Below are 12,313 nucleotides of genomic sequence, written 5' to 3' on the forward strand. Positions count from 1 at the left end.
CAGCCCAAACCCCCTGATGATCTCTCCCAGCGGCTTCATATAGATATTAAAAAGCATGGGGGAGAGGACGGAACCCTGAGACACCCCACAAGTGAGAGCCCAGGGGTCTGAACACTCATCCCCCACCACCACTTTCTGGACACGGCCCAGGAGGAAGGAGCGGAGCCACCGTATAACAGTGCCCCCAGCTCCCAGCCCCTCAAGACGGTCCAGAAGGATGTTATGGTTGATGGTGTCGAAGGCCGCTGAGAGATCCAGCAGAACTAGGAAACAGCTCTCACCTTTGTCCCTAGCCCGCCGGAGATCATCAACCAGTGCGACCAAGGCAGTTTCAGTCCCATGGTGAGGCCTGAATCCCGATTGGAAGGGATCCAAATGGTCCACATCCTCCAGGCGTGCTTGGAGTTGTTCAGCAACCACCCGCTCAATCACCTTGCCCAAGAATGGTAAATTTGAGACTGGCCAATAGTTAGCCAAATTGGCTGGGTCTAAAGATTTTTTTATAAGAAGCGGTTTAATGACCGCCTCTTTCAGCGGGTCTGGGAAGGCTCCCTCACAGAGGGAAGCATTCACCACCCCGCAGAGCCCATCGCCCAGGCCTTCCCGGCTCCCTTTTATCAGCCAAGATGGGCAAGGATCAAGGAGACAGGTGGTCGGTTTCACTTGTCCAAACAGCCTGTCCACATCCTCGGAGGTAACAGATTGGAATTGATCCCATATAACAGGACTAGACAGAACTCTAGCACTCCCCGCCCTGGCCCTGCTCCCACGGTGGAATCTACCTCCTTCTGAATCTGAGCGACTTTATCTGCAAAAAACTTTGCAAAAGCATTGCAGGAGATCTTGGGGTCCCTACCAGACCCCGGTGGTGCAGGTGGTTCCGATAGATTGCGAAACACCTGAAAAAGTCTCCTGCTGCTGTTTTCTGCAGATGCAATGGAGGTGGCGAAGAAGGCCCTCTTCGCCGTCGCCATTGCCACTGGGTAGGCTCGACGTTGAGCTCTAGCCCATGTCTGGTCTGATTCAGAGTGAGTTTTCCGCCACCGGCGCTCTAGTCGTCTCAACGATCGTTTCATCGCCCTCAGCCCTGGGAAAACCACGGGGCTGTCCAGGCTCCATGCAATCGGAGAGGGCGCTTTGGAGCCAGATAGTAAACAGCCCTGGTTAACTCTGCATTCCAGCGGGCCACCAGGGAATGAGCTGAAAGGCCATCAACTTGGGATAAAACATCCCCTACCACTCTCTGGAAACCAGTTGGATCCATTAAGTAGCGGGGGTGGACCATCCGAATCGGTCCCACCTCCCTGCAGAGGGGAAGGGTCGCGGAGAAGTCCAGTTGCACCAGGAAATGATCTGACCATGACACTTCTTTTGTTTTGCTTTTAGTTAGTGTCAGATCACCAACATCCGTAGAGGTAAACACCAAGTCTAAGGCATGTCCGCGGCTATGAGTTGGGCCAAACTTATTCAGGGACAGCCCCATGGAGGCCATGCTTTCCACGAAGTCCCGAGCGGCCCCTTGTAAGGTCGTGTCGGCATGGATGTTAAAATCCCCCAGGACAACCAAGCTAGGTGTCTCCAGGAGAACATCCGCCACGACCTGAAGCAGCTCGGGCAGGGAATCCTTGGTGCAGCGGGGAGGTTGGTACACCAATAGGAATCCTGTACTGCCCCTATTGCCCAACTTCCAGAACATGCACTCAGAGAACTGTGCCTTCCCAATAGGACGCCTGGTGCAGACTAATGACTTCCTAAAAATCACTGCAACCCCCCCTCCCCACCCACATGACCTGGGTTGCTGTGCGTAAGAGAAACCTGGTGGGCAAGCAGCGGCAAGGACAGGCCCATCTGCTTCAGGTCTCTGCCACACATGCCAGGTCAAATCCTCCATCCACAATCAGGTCATGGATGACAGTGGTTTTATTCATCATTGACCTGGGATTGCACAGCAACACTTTCAGGTCATGTGGGTTTCCCTTGCTGATTCCAGTATCCTTCCCGTCAGGACCAGACCTGGAGGCAGGGATAGTCCTCAAACAACGACTAACCCTGCCTCCTCGGTAATGACATGGTCTGTTCTTAGCGTAACTCCTCCTGCTGCCCGTGATCACTGAGATCGGGTGTCCCAATACACCCCCCCCCCCCGTGGAACCTGCCCCAGCCATTCTATTGGCTGAGGCCCACTCCCAGGCAGCCCTGACCCTTCCCCTTAAAAAGCAAAATACAAACTATACAATAACTTAACAGAATAATAAAAAAGAAGCAAAGCAAGAAACAATAGTGCTAAAATTAAATTACTCCCCACCCTGACTAAATACTTCTCCAAACCCAAGCAGAAATAGAACAATAAAATTATAGAATATTATAAAAAAACAACAACCACCATTTAAAGTGCAGCAAATTAAAAGCACTTAAAACATTTAAAACCATTTTGTCACTTGCTGCAGGGAGCTGCTCAGGCCTCTAAACTGTGGTGGTGAGTGCAGGTCCCGGCCCCTAGGCCGGATGGAGGTTACAGGGAACCAGACAGAGGGCCTTCTCGGTAGTGGCGCCCATCCTGTGGAACACCCACCCTTCAGATGTGAAGGAAATAAGTATCTTATCTTTAAAAGACATCTGAAGGCAGTCCTGTTTAGGGAAGTTTTAAATATTTAATGTTGTATTGTTTTTAACACGTGATTGGAAGCCGCCCAGAGTGGCTGGGGAAACTCAGCCAGATGGGCGGGGTATAAAATTATTATTATTATTATTATTATTATTATTATTATTATTATTACAGATAGGTAGCCGTGTTGGTCTGCCATAGTCAAAACAAAATAAAAAAATTCATTCCAGTAGCACCTTAAAGACCAACTAAGTTAGTTCTTGGTATGAGCTTTCGTGTGCATGCACACTTCTTCAGATACACTGAAACAGAAGTTTCCAGACCCTTCTATATAGTGAGAAGGTGGGGAGGGGTATTACTCAGAAGGGTGGTGGGATTGGGTGATTGGCAGATAGCTGTGATGAGCCTGTTGACGACTCTTAACGACTGCAATAGGTCTTACAGGAAAAAGCAAGGTGAAAAATGGCTTTGTCATGTATAATGAGATAAGAATCCAATGTCTTTGTTTAGACCAGGTCTCTCCATGGTTTTAAGTTTGGTAATAAGTTGCAATTCAGCAGCTTCTCTTTCCAGTCTATTTCTGAAATTCCTTTGTAATAGAACAGCTACTTTGAGATCTTGTATAGAATGTCCTGGGAGATTGAAGTGTTCTCCTACTGGTTTCTCTGTCTTGTGATGTCGGACATAAATCTGACATCAGGAATCACAAGATTAAAAGGTCCCAAGGAAAGAAGAATGGATAACTAAGATGACTGACCATGCCTAAATGGCTAAACTTTCCGTGAAGATCAGGCACCAAGATGAGAAAAAATCCAATCAAGGATGGGAAAACTTTATAGACTATTTTAGAGAACACTGTAAAAACGTCAAAACATTAGCAGGTTTGATGTAACATTTATGAACCAAGAATAGAATTAGGAGGGGAAAAAGAAGTTGAAATTAATTGGAGAAATATAATTATATGCAAGGAGAATAAAGGGGGGGACGGAAACTAGGGGGGCGGGGGGGAAGACATTTATGGCAAATTTGGAAAAATGTTATTTTGAAAATTGAAAATAAAAAATATAGATATTTTTAAAATAATTTAGAAAACGTTTTGGGGCTCCCGTGCAGCTGATCCAGCGGGGCTTTCCGGAGGCGAGACCAGCGCCTCTCCTCGCTCTCTGCCCGGAGAAGCCCAGAGGCTCCTGCCGCTCGGCTCCGAAACGGTTAAGAGCAGCGGCGACAGAGCTGAGATTCCTAGAGCGGAGGGGGAAAAGGCTGTCGGGAGAATTGCAGCTTCCGCTTCCTGTCCCGCTTCGGGGGGGGGGGAGATGCCGAGCACGGCGGCGGCTGTTCTTCCTCGCGGAGGCGCTGGAGGTGCGTCATATCATTATGTATTACAACTGGGGGGGGGGGATGGAGTGGGGGCGCTGCTGGAGGGAGTTGTGGGGAGGAGGGATTAAAAAAAACCCCATTAGGCAAAGCGTTTCAATGTAAGTTTTTTTTCTGCGTCTCCTTTTTCTCGTCGTCAGTTTATCCAGATTTTCACATCTTATTATTTTTAAAGACCTCTTGAAAATTGGTCAGCATTTTGGTGCAGATTTCTCCTAATGGACACGCATTTGCAAAGGTTATTTCCCCAAATATTTACATTTACCATAATTAATGCATTCTGTATTTAATTCCGCTAAAATAATGCATTTATAGGGCTTTCCCCCTTTGTATGGGGGTAGGACATCTTTCCATAATGGAAGGGCAGATCTTTCTCCTGCTCTCCTCCCTGCAGGCCAACCTGGGCAGGTGGGGGGCCTTCCTTGGGCTCCCCGTAGGGCTTGGGGTCAAGGCAAACCCTGAAGCATTGGGAAACCTTCTTCAGGGGCTCCCCCCTGGAACTTGTAATAATTTTTATCTGGCCTGATTTTACTATAGTTTGTTACATTTATATACCTCCCTATACCCACTGGCCTTAGGGCAGTTCACAGGATAAAATTGCAATATAAAAACTCAAAGTGCACAATCAAAACATAAACAAAATCAACCCAATAACCACACACATTTTAAAACATTTGTGTTTCAATTAGATACAGCAGTTTCTGCAAGAGGAGTTCTGGGCAGAAGAGGTTAAAAAAAAGGAGAAACAAGCAACTTCAAGTCCACATTAAAATTCCAAGCGTGGCTAAGGCCTTACTTAGACAGGCTACTACTACTACTACTATTACTACTACTACTAATACTAATACCCCTGAGCACCCTCTCCCGCCAGTGTCATGCCTCGGTAATGGGCTGGATGAAAGCCAACAAATTGAAGCTCACTCCAGATAAGAGTGAGGCTCAGTTAGTGGGTGGTTCCCTAGAGCAGATGGCTGGAAGGTCGCCTGCTCTTGATGGGGTTACACTTCCTCTGGAGGAGCAGGTTCGTAGCTTGGGGGTTCTCCTGGATCCTTTGCTGTTGCTCGAGGCTCAGATGGCCTGGAGTGCCTTCCATCACCTTTGGCTGGTGGCCCAGCTACACCCCTATCTGGACAGGAATAGCCTATCTACCGTTGTCCATGCTCTGGTAACTTCAAGGTTAGATATAGATATGCGTCATACGTAGGTCTGCCTCTGAAGACTGTTTGGAAAGTTCAGCTAGTACAGAATTCAGCGGCCAGGTTGCTCACCGGAGTTGGCGGGTGAGCATATTACCCCCATCCTGGTCCGACTGCACTGGCTACCAGTTAGTTTCCGGGCTTAATTCAAGGTGCTGGTTTTGAACTATAAAGCCTTACATGGCTCAGGATCACAATACTTCAAGGGCTGCTTCTTTCCATATGAACCTACCTGGACCCTGAGATCCCCTTATGAGGCCCTCCTTCGTGGGCCTCCTCCTCAAGTGGTCCGGAGGGAGGCAACACGAGAACAGGGCCTTCTCTGCATTGGCTCCCCGTCTGTGCAATGCTCTCCCCAGGGAAGTTCACCTGGCGCCTTCCTTATACTCCCCATGAATCAGAGCATGCCTTGGAAACTCACTTTCCTCTCAAAGCTTCTCCTTTTTTATGTCCCTGGAGCTTTCATGGCATAATACTGGAGTGGGTTGCCAGTTTCTTCTCCAGGTGGATCACATTTAGTCTAAACTCTCGGCTGACCTGTCTGTCTTGGGTGGCCCTGCACGGCATAGGTCATAGCTGCTTCAAGCCCCTTCACCATGACAAGGCAGTGATCCATGAAGGGGTATATACCTTTAGGTGCCATGCAAACATGTTCCTTTTTAACCAGGCTTTTGCTAGATATCTTTGACATCCTATAGTCATTTTCAAACGTGGCTCTTTTTTGGGGAGTGTTATTGGGTTGTTTTTATTCTGATTATATATGTGATCGTTTCTGTGAACCACGCTGAGTCCTCCGGGTATAGGGCGGTATATAAACTCAATAAATAATAATACCATATTAATACTTCCATTATTTGTACCCCCACGGATCTGACTGGGTTGCCCCAGCCACTCTAGCTGCTTCTAACAAATATAAAAGCATAATAAAACATTTAAAACTTCCCTCTAAATGGCTGCCTCCAATTGTCTTCTAAAAGTTGCATAGTTATTTTTTTTGACAACTGACGGGAGGGCGTTCTGCAGGGTGGGCACCACTACCAAGAAGGCCCTCCGCCTCGTTCCCTGTAACTTCCCTTCTCACAGTGAGGGAACTGCCACGAGGCCCTTGGAACCTGGATCTTGGTGTCCTGACTGAATGATTGGGGTGAAGACGCTCCTTTAGCATTTCATAAGTTTGCCTTTTTATTCTATCAGGAGATGTTGAAGGGATGCTGGCAGAAGGGGAACAATCAGAAGTGTCACCAAAAGAATCCAAAGAGCAAAGGAAGCTGAGGGTTCAAGATGGAGGCAGCAGACGAGAAGAGAGACGAAAGCAGAAGCCGGAGGGTGACTCTTGTATGTCTCAGGGTGGTGAAAACCAAATTGCCAGAGAGGAGAAAAAGCATGAATGCACAGTGTGTGGAAAGAGATTTGGTCATCGCTCAACTCTTACTTTACATCAAAGAGTACATACAGGAGAGAAACCATTTACATGTTCCGAGTGTGGAAAGAGCTTCAGTCAATATGGCCAGCTTACTAGGCATCAAAGAACTCATACAGGGGAGAAACCGTATATATGTTCAGAGTGTGGAAAGAACTTTATTTGGAGTAACAGCCTTATGTTGCATCAACGAACTCATACAGGGGAGAAACCATATAAATGCTTGGAGTGTGGAAAGAGCTACAGTCAGAGTAGTTCCCTCACCTTGCATCTACGAACTCATACAGGGGAGAAACCTTATAAATGTTCGGAGTGTGGAAAGAGCTACAGTCACTGTGGTGCCCTTACCTTGCATCAAAGATCTCATACCGGGGAGAAACCGTATACATGTTCAGAGTGTGGAAAGAGTTTCAGTGACAATGGTGCCCTTACCTCGCATCAAAGATCTCATACCGGGGAAAAACCGTATACATGTTCAGAGTGTGGAAAAAGCTTCAGTCAGAGTAGCGCACTTAAGTCCCATCAACGAACTCATACAGGGGAGAAACCGCATACATGTTTGGAGTGTAGCATGAGCTTTGCTCGCAGCAATGGGCTTACTAGACATCAACAAACTCATCGAGGCAGCAAACCTTATAAATGCTGGGAATGTGGCAAGAGCTTCAGTCGCATTGACAACCTTTCCTCGCATGAAAGGATTCATACAGGGGAGAAACAATATACATGTTTGGAGTGTGGAAAGAGCTTCAGCCACAGTTCCAGCCTTACCTTGCATCAAAGATTGCACACAGGAGAGAAACCTTATAAATGTTTGGAGTGTGGCAAGAGCTTCAGTCGTGGTAGCTCCCTTACGTTGCATCAACGAACTCATACAGGAGAGAAACCCTATACATGTTCGGAGTGTGGAAAAAGCTTCAGGTGCAGTAGCTCCCTTACATTGCATCAAAGAACTCATACAGGAGAGAAACCGTATTCATGTTCAGAGTGTGGAAAAAGCTTCAGTCAGAGTAGCTCCCTTAAGTCGCATCAAAGAACTCATACAGGGAGGAAATCTTAGAAATGTTTGGCGTATGGAAAGAACTTCAGTGGCAGGGGCTCCCTTCCTAAACAGTACAGAACTCGTACAAGGGAAACATCTTAGAAAGGGTTGGTGTGTGGGAAGATCTTTAATCGTATCAAATAACTCCTACAGAGAGTAAACCAATCATCGTGTTCTGGTCCCCCCAGGACAGCCATTAATGGATTGGAAGAACTTTCAGACAGTAAGAGCTGTTTTGACAATGGAACAGTCTCCCTCGGGAGGTGGCGGGCTCTCCTTCCTTGGAGGTTTTTAAGCAGAGGTTGGATGGGCTTCTGCTATGGATGCTTTAGCCGAGATTGCTTCATTGCTGGGGGTTGGACTAGATGACCCTTGGGGTCCCTTATAACTACAGTTCTATAATTCTATATACACCAGAACCATCATCTGATAAACAACTGTTATCACAAGCTTGGCAGATCCGGAGATATACTTGATCATCAGATAATGCCAATATTATTCACTTGGACTGTGCTGTTTGAATCCATGTACAATTCTAGGTGCCTATTCTATAGTTTTGCTTTTCATATCCTAATTTTCATCTGCTGTTATATGTAGCGTTCCCAAAGGAAGGAAGGATTGGACTCTGATTAATAAAATACACATGAGGATTGACCAGCAAGACTCTGGGAGGAGTGTGTATAATAATTCTCTCTCCCCCCCCCCCCCCTTGGCCCAGGTCGTTTTATTCACAAAAGAACTTTTTACACAGTGTTCGTAAGAACCAATCAGATTTCCTCTGAGCATTTCAAAAAACCCCATGTGGGACAAAGTTAGATCAGTAAAGGAAGGAAGGGTGGTACAGTGGTGCCCCGCAAGACGAAAAACTTGCAAGGCGAAAAACTTGCTAGACGAAAGAGTTTTCCGTTTTTGAGGTGCTTCGCAAGACGAATTTCCCTATGGGCTTGCTTCGCAAGACGAAGACGTCTTGCGAGTTCTTGCGAGTTTTTTTTCCTTCCCCCCCCCTTTTTCTAAGCCGCTAAGCTGTTAATAGCCACTAATAGCGCTAAGCTGCTAAGCCGCTAATGGCCGTGCTTCGCAAGACGAAAAAACCGCAAGACGAAGAGACTCGCGGAACGAATTAATTTCGTCTTGCGAGGCACCACTGTGTTCACCATCTGTCTCTGAATGTTATTAAACAGTCTCCAGGAAATTTTCGTGTTTTAACTGATTTTACTCTCATTCTGAATGCACTTTGAATTGTTTTTGCAACCTCATCTGGTTCCATCTCTAACCATTGTGCCAACTCCTTAGTGAGCTTCTCCTTGATGTTCTCCCCCTGTATCTCTGGTATGGCTCTCAGCCTCAGATTGGTTTCCCTCTGTCTCAGTTCATTCATTGCAATCGCATCTAAGACCTCCTCTTGCGTTTTATTCATCTCTAACATACCTGTTTTCATTTTGTCTTCCTCTTTTTTCATTTCCTTCATTTCATTTTTAGTTTTCTTCCACCCTTCCTCTAGCTTTTGTGTTCTTTTCGATACCTCTTTAATTTGACCTTTAAGTTCGTTTACTGTTTCATCAATTTTTTTATCCATTTTACCAATTCTACTATCCACCTGTTCTAATTTAGTCTCTAGATTCTTTTCACTTTGTTTAATCTCAGCAAACATTTTCAAAATTTCCGCTTTAAAATCTGACTCTTGTTTTGACCCTTTCCTATCTGCTGGTGTACCTTCACCTGTTTTCTTCATTTTTCAATTTAATTATCTTACACTTACAAATATCTAATAACACAATCGACCATTTAATAGTAACAAATCCCAATCCTTAGCGCCCTCCCCCAGTCCAGAAGGGCAAAATCCCAATCAGCTGGAAGTGGGTAGAAATCTTTTAAAGTTAATTCCAAATTACAGCAGGGGGTGACACCAAAGAAAAGTTGATTCAGAGTTAATCCACCAAAGGGTGCCACCAGAGAGAAAGTAGCACAAATTGTATATCTTCTTGCCACCAATTTGGCTAATCCTTAGTCGTCTTCTGCCACCAATTAGGCTACTCCAATAGCAGAGGTTAGCAAAAACCAAGTCCCAAAAACCAAATCCCAAAAATAATTCAGGACAGGAACATCAAAGATAGAGAATAGAAAATAAAGATAATCCTTTTATAAAAAAACAACAACTGCAGTCTACTATTGTTCAAGTGTCCCTAGGGGTTCTTGCCAATTTCAGTCCAGAAGTTTTCAAATAAAGATTAGGAACAGAACTTCCACAAAAATTAGGTGAAAACTAGGTGAAGAGCTTTCAATATACATATAAATTCTTAGTCTATAGTCCCAATCCAAAACAACCGCTAATAAGTCCAAAGCGGAGAAAAAAAACAAATTGTAGTTCCCCTGCTGACCACAGGGGTTTTAGTCTCAAATGTACATTTATAACGTCCAAATTTTTATAACATTATTTTTGAATTTCCTTTTTACCAAATGATAAAAATATTATAAACTGCCTCCTTGCCTACCTTCTTCAACAAGAAAGAGGGAACAGTAAAAGAAGAGAGAAAAAAATAGTCCAGCCAGAATTGCATTTAATGTATCACTTTCAGTTCTTTAGTTCACCCGCAGAAACTTCCGCTAAAAATAGTAACAATGGAGTCCGGAGCTTCGTTACGCAGATATTCCAAAAGTAAAAAGTATGTTAAGCACAGACTCCCTCACTCTGTATTTGTATCTTCGAGGACTTTCCCTATTCCGACTTTCTTCCCCCCCCCTTTTAACTTTGTTGCAAAACTGTTTTTAAGAAAGTTTAAAAGAGATCCGCAGGGGGGGGGGGAGAGATCAAAGCCGCTAGCGGCAGCTTACTTTCCGTTTCCAGCTCTGCTTACAGTTCTGCGTCAGAGCTGATTTCAGAGGGCGGCTGACCTCCGTAAATTTTCACTTCTTACTCCGAATCCTTCCGTAGCCAAATTAGTCCTTTCAGTTAAAGAATTAAGGTCCGAATTTCTTTTTATTTTGAGAATTGAGCACTTTCCCTGCAAGCTCGGGGCTTCGCTTTCCGAAGGTAGCAATGGCTTCCCTTCTTATCTCATTATACATGACAAAGCCATTTTTCACCTTCTCACCCCTTGCTTTTTCCTGTAAGACCCATTGCAGTCGTTAAGAGTCGTCAACAGGCTCATCACAGCTATCTGCCAATCACCCATTCCCACCACCCTTCTGAGTAATACCCCTCCCCACCTTCTCACTATATAGAAGGGTCTGGCGACTTCTGTTTCAGTGTATCTGAAGAAGTGTGCATGCACACGAAAGCTCATACCAAGAACTAACTTAGTTGGTCTTTAAGGTGCTACTGGAAGGAATTTTTTTATTTTGTTTTTAATTAATATTCTTGATTGATTAAAAAAATTACATGTCTGTACAAGCATTATATAGTATCTCTTAACAGGTAAAAAAAAAAAAGAAAATTATAGAAAATTTATAAAGTAATAAAAAATAAAGAAGTAGCAAAGATAAGAAACAAAGAAATAATAATAAAAGACAAAGTCCTGGAGTGTCCGCGGGCCAGATTGAGAAGGCGATTGGGCCGCACCTGGCCCCCGGGCCTTAGGTTGCCTACCCCTGGATTAGCAGATGGATAGCCTTATTTCATATGTCCCCTTGGATCCTGCAACCTGAGGGACTGGCACTCAGACAAGTGCCACATCATGCTCATCTTGAACTTGCAAGGAGCCATTCTTCTGGTCGAAGGTGCCCCATCTATGCTTACTCCGTAAGGCGGTTTCTCCGTCACCCTCCTGTTTGATAGGCCACCGCAAGGAACGTTTCCTTGGCCTCAGAGAAATCTCCTCCTCCCTCTGCAGTTCGTTCCTTTACCTGAAACAGCAATGAGGACTAGGATCAAAAATAAAATTCTAAGAGGGAAAACACTTTTGGGGGAGAGTTGAGACAATCTAGAAGACTTTGGGCAATTAGTGAAACGTTTTAGGGTCTCTCCCCCCCCCCCACTTTACCAGCTCCTGGGAAATATCTCAGGTGAGGATGTATTTTAATTGATTGTCTGATTTTATGTTAATGTGTTATACATTTGATGTTAGCCGCTCTGAGCTTGGCTTCGGCTGGGGAGGGCGGGATATAAATAAAACATTATTATTATTATTATTATTATTGTTATTATTATTATTATTATCTCAGTGAAACTGTCTCTCACCTGCTGCTCCTGCTGCTTCTGGTCCTCTGCCCGACTCAGGAGGAAACCTTCGGCCAGGGCCACCGCCTGGGAACTGGTCTCCACTCCGCATTCCCTCACCCAGTTCTCCATCTCCGGGGGGAGGACAGCCAGGAACTGCTCCAGGATCACTAAATCCAGGATCTGAGTCTTGGTGTGTCTCCCCGGCTTCAGCCACTGACGGCAGAGATGGTGGAGTCCGCTGCAAACCTCTCAGGGTCCCTCGGCCTCCTGGTAGCAGAAATGCCAGCATTGTACGTCTAAGCTGAGGGTCTCTTCCTCACCTGTGTTGTTCTGCGTGGTTCTTTCCCAGAATCCTGCACTGCGTTCAGCCGACAAGCACAAGCCTCTCTTCCTTCTTCAGGGCCAAAGGAGTCACGTTTCTCCACGGAGGCTGAACCAGCTTCTCCCGTTTCTGCCAGTTTCTGTCTCAAGGTGGAGATTCTCCTCATCTGAGGGGCCGCCAGGTCCTGCAAAACCAAGA

At 45.6% G+C, this 12,313-nt stretch overlaps 1 protein-coding gene across 7 annotated transcripts in view; it reads left to right on the top strand.

The window, feature by feature from the left end:
* LOC307208764 (uncharacterized protein) overlaps nt 1–8,288 on the top strand; it is a 138,370-nt gene extending 130,082 nt beyond the window's left edge. For 2 of the 7 annotated variants that reach the window (XM_079963707.1, XM_079963708.1), the window contains exon 2: nt 6,370–8,288. In XM_079963707.1, the coding sequence (XP_079819833.1) occupies nt 6,370–7,652 (1,283 nt within the window). In that variant the 3' untranslated portion in view covers nt 7,653–8,288. Of the gene's footprint in view, nt 1–3,906; nt 3,965–4,058; nt 4,081–6,369 lie in introns of those variants that run through there. The other 5 variants (XM_079963705.1, XM_079963706.1, XM_079963710.1 and 2 more) reach the window with 5 other exon arrangements.
* Nucleotides 8,289–12,313: the final 4,025 nt, after the last annotated feature.

The sequence above is a fragment of the Podarcis cretensis genome (genome assembly GCF_951804945.1).
Source record: "Podarcis cretensis genome assembly, chromosome: 2".
Lineage (NCBI taxonomy): Eukaryota > Metazoa > Chordata > Lepidosauria > Squamata > Lacertidae > Podarcis > Podarcis cretensis.